Consider the following 13,049-nt stretch of genomic DNA (forward strand, 5'->3'; position numbering starts at 1 on the left):
TCTGGAAATTCAGAAATTTAAAAAAATTTTTGTTTTGCCTCCACCTTGTATGTTTTTGACCACATGGATACCTTATTCTCTCTGTGTTTTATTAAGACACAGATGAGATCTTACCTTTTCAGTAGAACAGGAATTCTTAGTAAGGAGTTGCTTGTAATTGCAATTTGTATTTTAACAGCAGATTTTCTATGAGTGACTGTCTGGACCTCATGTTGGCTGGAATAGGATACACAGTATGATCCTGCTGCAGAATGTGATTTTGAGAATGTGAGACCACGTCAAAGATACTATTGTATGTGACAGGGTACCTTTTTAGTGAAACACCCCTAAAAACCAACATCAGGAGAAGTAAATAGCTTATTGTATCCCTAGGTACACACAGGACATTAATTTGGGCTTGCTTTGTCACACAGCTTTGGCTTGAGTATTTCTTTGAGGTCAGACAACTACCTGGCAAATCAGGAATTGAAGGAAAGGAGTAGGCAGTTGATTTTGTGTGGACCTAGTGCTTGTATTTACAACTGTCATCCTCTGAAAAGACGATTTTTGGCAGCATGCTGTTCATTTCTGCACTGTCACTGGCCTGGAGGTGCTGGGTATCTTCCCACTGTGCTGCCTTGAGGATACCCAGCTCAGACAGGTGGCCCCAGCCTGCCTTGAAACCCACCGGGAAGTTGCTGAGAAGTTTTCTAGAGCAATGTGTGATTATTTTTTGGGGGTGGGAGGGAAAAGCCTGTGTTTCTCTTCCAGAAGCCCTCTGTTTCTGCTTGAGGAGATGCCCATGAGTACAGAACTCCTCACCCTGTGTCTTTTCTCCTTGCATTGGAGTGGAGTCCATGCCAGTTATGTGTGAAGGACCCAGAAATCCATGGCACAATGTCAAAAATTCTGCCTTTCTGGTGTGGCTTCTCTGCAGAGTGCTTTTTGTAAACCATCTGGTGTGGGGTTTTATTTGATTTTATTTTAAACCATAAGGAAAATAATCTCAACTCTCCCGTACTAAATGCACAGCTGCTTTGCTAAACATCTTTATTTCTTTGCCCTTTTCTTTCATCCTCCTCCTCCTCTTCCTCCTTCTCCCTTTTCTTTTTACATGACAGCACTGTAATTTGGAAAGACTTTGCCTAGTCCTTTGAAAAGTTACCTTCTCTGAACCTTGTCCTTGTCTCCCCCATGCTCAGCAGTGGCTGTGATAACCCCAGAGCGGAGTCCCCGGCCCACCTCAGCTCCGGCCATCGCTCAGAGCCACCCTGCAGAGCCAGCCCCAGCTAAGCCTGATCTCAAGGATGTGGCCACATCTAAAGTAGGGAAGGAAACAGCAAAATGTGATGTGAGACGTGAAGAATTTCCTCCAGAGAAACCCAAGGAGCCAGTGGATGCCTCAAGGGTAAGTCAGAGTGGAGTCTGCTGGGAAGAGCCAGGCTAGAGCATCGCTCAAGAAGTCACCCCAAAGCAGCAGCTCTGTCCTGGGAGATGGGGGTTTTATCCCTTTCCCCAGAGTCGGGTGGGAGCAGGCACAGGAGTCTGGGTGCCAGGGAAATCCCAGCTGTAACATTTCAGTTGGAAGAAGGAGCTCCAGGGCAGCTGGGTTTTGGTGGCTGTAGTCAAAGCAAGTGCAGCCTGCTGATCAATGTTAAAAACACTGGCAAGAGCTGCACAGGATCATGGAACGAGAGTACAGAGCTCACCCCTGGCCAGGCTGTGCCCCCTGATTCCTGGAATAACAGCAGGAGGGAACTCCAGTGAAATCAGTGATAATGGATCTGGTCTGCAGCCCAGCACAGGAATGTTTTTTGCCTTGATAGGCTTTTGCAGGGAGAGCTGGTAATACAGTGCTGCAAACTGGACTAAAACTTTAGTTGCAAATGGCACTGGTGAGACCTTGGGGAGTTTATTGTTCAAATTCAGTATTTTTAACCATTATTTGATCTTTCTACAAATGTCTGAGTTTTTTGCTGGGGTTGATACGTGTGTGCTCTTTTAATAAGTCAAAATAATGTGCAAAAGTATTGTTGATATTACAATGTCCTTAATATTCAGCAGGTCTTACTGACTTACTGAAACCTTGCTGTGGTGCAGCAGATGTTTGCCTTGAGACACAATTTTCACATTACTACAAAATTTAGCTGTTCTCAGCATTGCTGGAGCCACATAATTCTAAGCATATCATGCAGTGGGTCTTGTGTGAGCATCTCCAGGGAAGATTCCTATTAATTAAGGTTTGGAGAGGGAGGTGGAGAAAGGGCAGTTGCTTTAAAAAATTTCATAGCCTGCATAATTTTTAAATGAAACTGCTGAAGAGAACTTCAGGCTGGCACTGTGGGGTGGGAATCAGAGCACAGAGATCCTGCCCTGCTGTTCCTGCCCCGCTGCTGCTCCCCCTCCCTCACGTTACACTGAGAACGAGGAAATCTTGCTCATCCCATCTTACTTACTACAGGTCTTTTCCTAAATGCTTAAACACTGGATTTTTTTTCCCCTTTAAATATAGATGTGGGAGGAAAATGTGGATTTGAAAGTACCAAATTTACTGTTTCTCCAACGGAGCTGCAGCACTTCTTTTAACACCCACTGATGCTTTTGCCTTCAGAGTACTTGGCAATCCAGTTTCCCTAAAACATTTCCCTTACAGTGTTAAAACAATCTTGGCTCTCTACTTATGGACAGGAAAGAAACTAATTTGTGATGTTAGGCTTGGTTTTGTAGCTGTACCTCTTCTTACTGCCTCTGCCAACATAATACCTGTGATATAACCAATCATTTCTTGTTTTGGGAAGGTCTGTGTTAATTTGAGCATGTTGCTTTGTTTGGATTTTCACTGGGAGATCCAGCTGCAAATGCCATTTGAAAACATTGCCTGACCAAGCTAATGCCAATGGGAAGCCCTTCTTCAGAAGCACTGGAGAGCACTGGTCTCAAATAGAAATAATTCTCAAGCTGGAAGAATTATTTACCATGCTGTTGACTAACAGAGTGCTGGGGAGCTGCCGTGTCATTAACCCTGCCCAAGGCTGCATGTTGGTTTTTTGCATGTTCCCCCAGCACTTCAAAACCAACTTTATGCAGCTGTGTTTGGAAACTAAATGGTTTCTTGAAACAAATATACTAACAAGAAATGTTTTTACCAATTTATTTCTTAAATGTAGGTGAGGAAAACACACATTGAGGTCACAGTCCCCACCATGAATGGTGCTCAGCCCCAGGTTTGTGCTAATAATTCAGTTTAGGTTGCTCACACTTTTTTTTCCAAGGTTGAACGTAGTTAAATGAACCAACAACTCTTTTTTTTTTTTTTTTTATCACTGCCCAACAGCAGCAGCCTGCAGAAAAAGAGGAAGAGCTGATAAGAATGAGGAAGGTTAGCCATTTTACCCTTTCACCAGCCAAATTTGCCATATCATTCATGCATCTGTAACCTGTTTAAAAAGACAGTGCTCCAGTTTCTTCATGGGCTTTGGGTTGGGGGTGTTGGTTTTTTTTTAAACTATTAAATACTTGATTTGGAAATGAATAGCTTTTTTCCCCATAGACAACCTGATCACTGAAATTATGCATGTTGAATGTTCAAAAGAAACACACTTGCTTTGATTTATGAAATTTCTTCTCTGTAACAAATCCAGTTAGAAACTGAATGTAGCCTGCATTGCAGGAAGTGCAAAAGAAAATTGGGAGAAAGCTTTTTTTGGTATTAAGTAATAGGGAAACATCCAAGATGGAAAAGTGGTTAAGGTGCAGTTGCTGTGCACATTGGGACCTTGTGAAGGTCCCCCAGGCAGTGCAGTCTGGAGCTCAAGGGTGGACCTGCATCTCTCAGGAATGTGGTGTGTGACTGAGTGAGGCTTCCACAGAAAACCAGCAATTGCCAAGGCCCCGGGAGCTGTCTCTTTAAAGGACTCATTGCATCTCCCATTCTCCATGAGCCAGACGCCCATTCCCAGCAGGAATTCCCACCCCATGCTGCACTCCCAACCTTGAGTTAACTTTTTAATTTGCCAATTTATCGATCCCGCAAGACCGATGTTTTAATTTTTTGTGCTTTTTTTTGTTTTGTTTTGTTTCCCCCTTTTCTTTCATTTTCACAGAAGAGATCAAAGAGGCTAGATGGTGAAAACATTTATATCAGGCATAGCAATTTAATGTTGGAGGTTTGTATGAACTTGAAGCTTTTTTTGAGTTGCATTTGCTAAACCTTGTGCATCTGCGCTGAACTTATTCTGCTCCTGCCTTTGTTTTTGCATGCTCTTGCATGAAAGACCTTTTGATTTGATTTGATCTTTTAATTATGCTTCTGCATGGTGACAGTAAACATGATGATGTGCAGGCCTTCTTCCTTCCTCTTCTGACTTCCATTCTCTCATACCTCCCCAAAATACATGATTGGCAGTGCTCAGATCTGCTCTGGGATCTGCTGGCTTCTCAGGGGGTCATGGATTGTAATGGGGGGCTCATTGACCAGTTCTTCACTGCTTGAAACAAATTATTTTCCTGGGGGAAAGCCAGTCTGTGAAAATTCAGGATAAGCTGCTGGTGAAACTGGGGCAGATTGCCCAGAGCAGCTGTAGCTGCCCCATCCATGGAAGGCCCAAGGTCAGGTTGGACAGGGTTTGAAGCAACCTGGGATAGTGGAAAGTGTCTCTGCCCAGGGCAAGGGGAGAATGGGATGGGCTTTAAGTTCCCTTCCAAGCTAAACCATTCCAGGATTCTGTGAAATTGTCGCCTCTGTGGTGTCCAGGCCACCACAATATCCAGTGTTGCTTCAGGCAGGAGTGATCCTTTTGGATTCTGAAGTGGTGTTTGCAGCTTTTCCATCCTCCTCCCAGCCCTTCCTGGCCTTGCAGCACCTCACCAGCCCTGGGCCCCATCCTGCCTCAGTGCCAGGTCCCTCTGGGTCCGATAGAGAGGCTCAGTGGTCATGGGTCTCTTCCTTCAACATTACAGCTCTTCCCTTTGGATTTGGGAGCCCTTTTCACTTGGCTTCACCTAAGCTCAGTCTCAGAACAGACCATGCCAATCATGTATTTTATTTTCTTTAATACACTCTGTTATGGGAGATGTTTTGTGGCTTCTGATACTCTGGTCCTGTGTTACATGTTTCTACTCAAACTTGCAGCACCAGCAGCTCGTAGGGTTTCCTTGCTGTTATCTATTGAAAGTGGAGTATGCTAACTGTCTTCTCCTCATCAGAATGTTCAAAGTTTTGCAGCTTCTGTGTGGGTTTCTTTGGGGTTTATTTATTTCATTTTTTTTGACTGCTTAGAGTCACAAGTGAAGGGTCTGCACACGATAGGCAAAGCTCGGCCGGCTCCGGAGCGCTCTGAAGACTGCAGCTGTCGCTTTTTCACCCAACTCCAATAGCTCCAATACCCAACCCCAAACAGAGCTTTGTCATTGCTTCTAACCTCCTTTTTCCCAATGTGCAATGCTTGCCTCCAAGCCCTTCCCCTCCCCACAGTTCTGTTGCAGGTGCTCCAGCCCTCCCCTACCACAGGGCTGACCCATCAGCTCACCTCCTTTATTCCCTTTATTTTTTTAATCCATGCACTTGGCAGATCAGATATTTTCCTGTCAGACCTCACCCTCCCAAAGCTGCCTGTTGATTTTACTGAAAGCCTTTTAACACTTCAAGTGTGCTGGGTTCCTGTAGAAAGGGCAAAACAGGAGGAAAAGGGTGATGCTGAGCAAGCTGGTTCCTCAAGGAGCTTCCCAGATCTGGCTTCATGTAGCTCCTTGTGGCTTTGGCTCCTCTGCCAGCCCTCCCAGGCCTTGCTGTGGTGCAATGCTGGAAAGCCAAGCTGGTCCTTCTCTCTCCTCTGAGCCAGGAGCAGCTGTAGGGTTCTTGGACCAGGCAGGCATTGACCCCAGAATCCAAAGCAGATTCATTTCTTCTTTTTTTTCCCTACCTAACAGGCACTTGCCTTATACTTCCATTTAGGATAGAAGCCAAAATTTGTTATTTTCCCCCCAGAACTGTGCCAAAAAGAGTAAATATTGTTAAAGAGGCATTTGGGGTTTAGCCCTGTGGAGGGAGGGTGGCCTGTCCTGGGTGAGCTGCAGGAATGGAGATTTTTGGGAGGACCCTCCTTTAGGGATGCGTTTGCTGTCCCATCTTTTAAAATCAATGGGCTGAGTAACAACTAAAAGCACAAAAATAGTGAAATTTCCTGTTGATGCCTTTGCTGACCTTGATTTCCCCCTTTCTTGCTGCTTTTTGGCCCTGTTCTGAAAAGTAGTTGTTTGGCTTTTGCAAAAGCTTTCTTTTCTACAGCCTCTGGTTTGCTTGCAAGGAAGAACTATTTTTAACAAGCTGATTTGCCTTGAAGTCTGTGTGTTTATGCTGTAAACTGGCATCACAGAGTAAAAATCTGACTTTTTCCAGATGAAAAAATTTAGCAGGACTTTCTTGATTGATCCAGCATAAAATAAATTTTCAGTTTGATTTAAAAAAAAAAAAATCTCATCTTTGTTTCTGAAGTCTAAAACCTCCTATGATAGCTCCTGGCGGGGTGAGATGAGAGGGAGGGAGAAAAATGGTAATGGAGGTACTCTGGAAGCAAAGATAATTTCTGTTAGGATAAAAGAGAAACAGGTATGAAGAGAGAGAATAAAATTGGGAAAACATTTTCTTTATCATCAGTTGTATTAATACCTGGAAAGACTCAGGCTAGCAGAGGGAAAAGAAAGCAAACCCACAAAATTTAAAGATGTTAAATTAAATAACCCAAAGAAACATAGTCTGGCAACTTTAAAAAATCCACTTTGGGGAAAATGCAGGATATTCCAGCTCAGCTGTCACGTGGTTTGGCACGTTGCTCGAGATGATCCAGTGGCATGTCCTGCTGCTGGAGGACCATTCCAGGGTTGCAGTTTATCCCAGTTAATCAAAGAGGAGGAGAGAGGATGCTCCGTTGTGTGTTTGCAGTGTGAGCACAGCTGGGGGAGTTGTCAGCAGTTCTGCTGTGAGTCTAGCTTTGCTAAGCACAGCTTAGGCAGTCCCAGGTCTCTCTGTATCCCTTCACTCACCCTGTCCTTTTGCTGATAGGATCTAGATAAGACCCAGGAAGAAATAAAGAAGCACCATGCCAACATCAGTGAGTTGAAGAAGAACTTCATGGAGTCCATCCCAGATCCCAGGCCGAGTGAGTGGGACAAACGTTTGTCCACCCACTCCCCTTTCCGAAGCCTCAACGTCAACGGGCAGATTCCCACGGGAGCAGATGGAGTGAGTACCTCGGTATGGGGTGTTCAAGGGGCAGCACTGCAGTGTTCAGCTTCCCTTAGCTTCTGATTATTTTTGCTTTTAATAGTTAGTATTGACTTGGAGCATGTAGAATGTTCTCTGAGAGAATTGAGGCTTTAGTCATGGTATCATAAAAATGTGGGGTTTTTTGGAAGAGAAGGATGTAAGAATTCCTTTACTGGTGTTGATGCTGCTTTCCCTAGTGCTGCTGCCAGTGTGATGCTAGAAAGCACTTCCCATGGCTGGTTTGGGGACTGACTCATTCCTGGATCTCCCCAAAATGTGGAAAAAAACCCTGACAAACCCAAAATCCAAAGACCTAAATTATTATTTCAGAGAGAACATTGAAGATAACCCAGTGGAAAAGCACTGGGATGGGATGATTCTTCCAAAATCACTTTATTCTCCAGTTAAACTTGTATGTCATTGGTTCAGACTTGCATTAGGAGCTCCAGGTGCTGATGTGCTGTGGAGGCTTAGAGGAGATTCCTTGGGTGGCCGCAGCAGGGCTCCTCAAACACAGTGGGAATCTCTGTCCTTCCAGGAACTGCGTGTAACCACATACACTCACAGTTTCTCTGATATTTTTCTTAAAAGGGAATTTTTTTAAGGAAAAAACGGCCACCAACTGGTTTCTTCTTGACTAACAGACACCTCTGTGTCATACTGGTTCAGATTTGGAGCCTGTGAGTAAAACTGTAGTTGGTGCCTGTGGTAATCAGTCTTTTAAGTAGTAAATGCAGTTCTTTATTGCAACAGAAAAATTGCATCCTGACTGCAGGTAGCGCAATTGAAGCCACTCCTGGTTGAAAGCCCAGTTCTTCCCCTTCCTTCCCTCAGCCCTGCAGATGAACAAGTATTTCATGTTCAGACAATGCAGATACTTATTAGTCAGGAAATAATCTTGCAGTGGATGGAGGGTTATTGTAACATGTACAAGGGGTTTAACACCAGGTTTGCTACAGGCTGCTTAAAGCTTGGAGTAAAGGCAGGACAGCTGAATGGCTTTTTTGCCTGCTAGAAAAATGAGATCCTCAAAATAAACTTAATCAGGATTGGTTGTTACAGAATCTCAGAATAGTTGGGTTGGGAGGGACCTTAAAGCCCATCCAGTGCCCCCCCTGCCATGGGCAGGGGCACCTTCCACTGCCCCAGGTTCCTCCAAGCCCAATGTAGCCTGGCCTTGGACACTTCCAGGGATCCAGGGGCAGCCAGAGCATTTGTGAGCACCCTGTCATTGGGATTATCCTGTTAACACATGGATAGACTTTGCCCTCTGTGACTGAGCCTCAGTGTAGATTCCCCAGGAATGTGAGCAGTGGAGCTCTGCTCACAGTGCCCAGAGGGCTTGGGGGTGTGGGTGGGACAGAGCAGAGGCTCTCAAGCTCCACAACTGCACTTCAGTAATGTTATTCTTGGTTTTTATAACTAATTTCTTGCAAGGTGAACACACTGAGATCTTGGAGGCTGCTGGTCACCATAACTGGATGGTGTGGGCTTGTCCCACCTAAGACAGCAGTGGGTCTGCAGCACTGCAGAATTGGTGTCAGCCCTAGATTTGCATTTCTGGAAGTTCCTTCTTAATCTGGTCCTCTTTGAAGTGATCTCACTCTGAGGTAGCCATGTCCTGCTGTGAACTTCTAGAAATGCATCTTCCCCAGACAGTGACCAGGGAGGTTTTCCCTCACCTGCACATGTTGAAGGATCATAAATCATACGGTAATTAAGGGTGGTAAATCATGGTGCAAAGCCATTGCTCCTGTTCATGATGGTGCCTTCACCCTGCCTTAGTGGCCAAAGGGTTTTTTACCAGGGGCCACTTTTTTGCTATTCCTGTATGTTTTATTATGAGACAGCTGAACCTTAACACGCTTTGTGTGTCCAGGTCAAGAAAGTCACTGTCCCATCTTCTGAGAGACAGGTTGGTGGGCTTGAGGTAAAGCTTCTGCTCTGATCTGTGCTTCTGAACCAGACTTGCTATTGCAATGGCACCAAGCAAAATCTCAACAGCAGCTGCTGGATAACATTTTTCTTTTGGCTACATGAAGTAGTTTCATAACTCACACCCAGAGGACTTTGGCACTGCTGCAGCTTTTGCAGCTTTCAATTTTTGCTTATTTTGGTGCATGGCTGGTTCGAAAAAGCTGCATGACCGATATAACCGTGTATTTGGAGACAAAAGCAATTCTGAAAATTTAACTCTTCCCTGTTCTTTTTATGTTGTCTTTCTTTCTGTTTTTTTTGTTGTTTTAACGATCATGTTACTCTTGCATTTTATATTTTCTTTTGCTGCCCAGTCTCCCAGCTACTTTCTCCCGAATTCTCACCACTTAGGGGTGTGCAAAGAACCAGTCCCAAAATACCACACTGACCAGCGGAGGTTGGCTCAGCTGAGGGAGCTTAGAGCCAAGTTTTTCCTCTCCTAAATACACTTGGGTTTGGCCAGGGCTGGTAAACTAAAGGGATGCAGAATTATTGAACAGTAACATTCCCACAATCCTTCCTTTCTTCAGCAGAAGTGCTGAAGGCCTTGCATGGTCCCATGTGCTGATTTACTCATTCTGGGTTTTTATCATTTTTAGAATCCAGAAACAAAAATGCTGAAACACAGAGCAAAATTCCAGGAGTTTGCACTGCTCCTACTGCCACCCTGCCTGTTCCATGCGTGGGATTTCTAAGATTTACAGTTTTTCACTTGTTCAGTAGAATTTTCAAACCAATTGAAATTTTGATACTCTGGTCAGAACTTTGGAAAAGCCTTTTGTATCTGCTCTGCAGTCTGGCTGTTCCATGGGATTTTCCAAACGCTGGGTTTTAAGGCCACTGTCGATTAGGAAGCTGTCAGAGACCGCATTTTGTACTGCACTGTTCCTCTTTCAAATTCCTCAAACTTTTTTCTCACCATTCCAATTCTAAAATGCTCTGGAAGATTTTGGGCATCCACTTTTTGGGAGGCACCAGATGCCCATGATCCTGATGCAGCTGTTGGTGAGCTCTGCAGAGAGAGCTGTAGCTCCAGGGCTGGTGTGGCCCAGGCCACCAGCAGCTCTGCTCCCCAGGACAGTTTATTTTATGTTGAGAAGAGCTGCCCTAACGCTTTGCACATCTCCAAGTGTCATTTTGGGCACTTTCCATCTGTCATTTTTGTTCATCTCTCTCTGTCTTTCTTGATCTTCTACCATGAAAGCAGACACGGGAACGGCCTCTGTTAGTACAGGATGAAGACAAACTAAAAAAGCAGGAGATACCTACTGAGACAGCCTTTCCCCGGCCAGCAAGTGAAGCAACTCTTCCAAAGGTTTCTATTGCAATCCCTGAAGAGCAGAAATCACTCAAAAAGTGTCAGCTGTACTCTAGCATTTTTCCTTCTCCACGTATTCCCTTTATGATGTCCTTTCTCCTGGTCATAGCACTGACTGTTTGGTGGCTGCTCTTTCTCTGAGTGGCAACAGGGTAATGTTGAAACCTCAAGACCAAAGCTCCTGAATTTCTTGGCTGTAGTCTCTGCTGCATCTTCCTTGTCCCGGTCTTTGATCTCCGTAGTTCACTGTCCCAGGGAGGGGCACCCGTGACTGTCTTAATGTTGATCCTGCTCTGTGTCCTTGTGTGGCTGCGATGGGACCTGGCAAGGGTGGTTGTGGATTGCCAGGTCCATTCTGAAGTTTCCTATGGCTCAAAAGCAAATTCTTTGAACTGTGTTCCCAACTGCTGTGGGAGGGCAGATGTGGGGAGGAAATCATGGGAGAAGAGTCTGGTTTCCCAAGCCCCTGAAGACTTCCCATAGGAGTTGCTGGAGAATTACTTTTAAGCTTGTTTGGAATGTAAGGTATTCACAAGCTGAATAATATTTGGCACTGATCTAAAAGGGGCTTTACAGGAGTCTGCTGAATCATGGAATACTGGAATGGTTTGAGGTTGGAAGGGCCCATAAAGATTGTCTCGTTTCACCCCCTGCTATGGGCAGGGAACCTTCCCCTGGACCAGATTGTTCCAAGTCCTGTCCAACCTGGCTTTGAACAATTCCAGGCATGGCAAGTCCACAGCTTCTGTGGGCAACAAGAGGTTGAGTCTCTAGGAAGAATATTGGAATCTAATTCATAGCCACTCAATTTCTAGGAAACTCAGATTGGCATTTAAGTAAAAATGCTGGTTCTCACTGCTGCTCTTGGTAATAACTTAGGGACAGGGTCAGCTTCTCATTTCCTAGTGGGAGAAGCCTTTGACAAAGTATCCCAGCTTCCCTCTCCACCCCTATTCTCACATCCAAGAAAATACAGTGTTATAGGAGAAAATCCATTGCAAGGAGATATTTATTGTAAACATAGATTAATAATTAATAATCTGATGGTCTTGGTGCACTTGGGATGTGTTTTATTTAATTTGTGTGGAACTAACTGGTGCATGGTTGCTCAGGTCACAGGGATGGAGTCATCTGCTGTTTGAGCATTCCCCCTGTTGGAATGTTGGCTTGGCCACATCAGGACACACTTCTAATGTTAAAGCCCTCGATTGCTTTTGACTTCTTTAACCAAACCATTGCATGCTGGTCGTTGTTTATTGCTTACGGTGTAAGTGTCTGGATGATGTTCACATTTATTCAAGTTATCCTGGCTGGGCTGTGCAGGCTCCAGCCCAGCTGGACTGAGCAGAGCTGGTTTGTGAGCTGGAGAGAAGGTATGACTTTGTGTCTAAGGGGTTTCTTTTCTGTAAATAGTAATGACAGGGCTGAGCTGAGCCCCCCATTTCTCCTTTCAGCACTAATCCATGTTCTCCTGTGTCCACTGGAGGATTGGACTGGACACAGTCACTCTGAGGGCACCCCCCCAGTGTCACCAGTGGTGGCAGCTCCTCCAGCAGCATGGAAGAGAAAGGAGCAGGCCTTTATTACATGGACTAAAATGTGTGAATATATATAAATACCTGTATTTATCACCCTTTCTAGATCTGTATCTGTGTGAACAGTGTTATTTAGGAAGCTAGCAGATAAGCTTGAAGGAAAAAGGCAAACATGTAATGTGCTGTCTGGTCTGAGGGTCTGTGGGGTATCATGGACCACTTGAGTCACCTCTTGCTCTTGATGTACAGGCTGAGGTTCTAAATGCTGTCTCAGAAACTTAGGTTGCTAGTAAAACTTTGTTTTAATCCTACAGGAATCTTTCCAATTCCTCTTGTAACTTGCTCCAATTAGTTCACCGGTTTGTGCCTTTAGGACTTAGTTTTGTGAGGATGCTGATTTTTCATTGGAAAATATTCTTCCCTTTTTAATACACTGCCTTTAGTACACAGTCTTCCTCCTTTGGCCCTAGGAAATTGAGTGTTGTTGTCCAGGTGTAGTCTGGAGTGAAGGAGGGCTGTATCCCTGAATCCTTGGAATGCACTTGGACTCCAGTGGATTTGGTGTGGAGTTGAGGCAGACAGAGGTGGGTCCTGGAGAGGAGAGATGGGGGAGGATGCTGGGGTGCCATGTGCTGTGCAGAAAATACAGGATGGAAGAAGCCAGGGGATACTTGTGGCTGGCATTCCCTGCCTGCATCTCCTTCCCAAACTGGTAACAGTTGTGATGAAGAGCAGGGTTTATTTCTTTCCCCAACTTGGCATGGAGAGGGAAGAAAGAGGAGCTGTTTGGATCTCTCTGTCCATTTTCTGTCTGTATTTCCTGGAGGTTGAACACACAGGTTGAACTTCCTTCCCAAAGGCATTGCTCGGGATGCTGTGGTGAGCACTGCTGAATTTCATGTATTTCTGATCCATTGATGAGAACTTGGAAGCCACACTGGTGGCTTTGGCAAAGCCGTGGTTTCTGTAGCTCTGT

The 13,049-nt window shown here is 44.9% G+C and overlaps 1 protein-coding gene across 50 annotated transcripts in view; it reads left to right on the forward strand.

Annotated features, from left to right (window-relative positions):
* EPB41 (erythrocyte membrane protein band 4.1) overlaps nt 1–13,049 on the forward strand; it is a 90,564-nt gene that overhangs the window by 60,783 nt on the left and 16,732 nt on the right. For 20 of the 50 annotated variants that reach the window (XM_086863738.1, XM_086863722.1, XM_086863729.1 and 17 more), the window contains 5 exons: nt 1,182–1,387; nt 3,147–3,203; nt 3,314–3,358; nt 4,083–4,145; nt 7,040–7,219. In XM_086863738.1, coding sequence (XP_086719864.1) covers nt 1,182–1,387; nt 3,147–3,203; nt 3,314–3,358; nt 4,083–4,145; nt 7,040–7,219 — 551 coding nt within the window. Of the gene's footprint in view, nt 1–1,181; nt 1,388–3,146; nt 3,204–3,313; nt 3,359–4,082; nt 4,146–7,039; nt 7,232–9,122; nt 9,159–13,049 lie in introns of all 50 variants that reach the window. The other 30 variants (XM_086863728.1, XM_086863736.1, XM_086863733.1 and 27 more) reach the window with 12 other exon arrangements.

This window comes from Cyanistes caeruleus, chromosome 26 (assembly GCF_971803275.1).
Source record: "Cyanistes caeruleus chromosome 26, bCyaCae1.hap1.1, whole genome shotgun sequence".
NCBI classification, from domain to species: Eukaryota; Metazoa; Chordata; class Aves; order Passeriformes; family Paridae; genus Cyanistes; species Cyanistes caeruleus.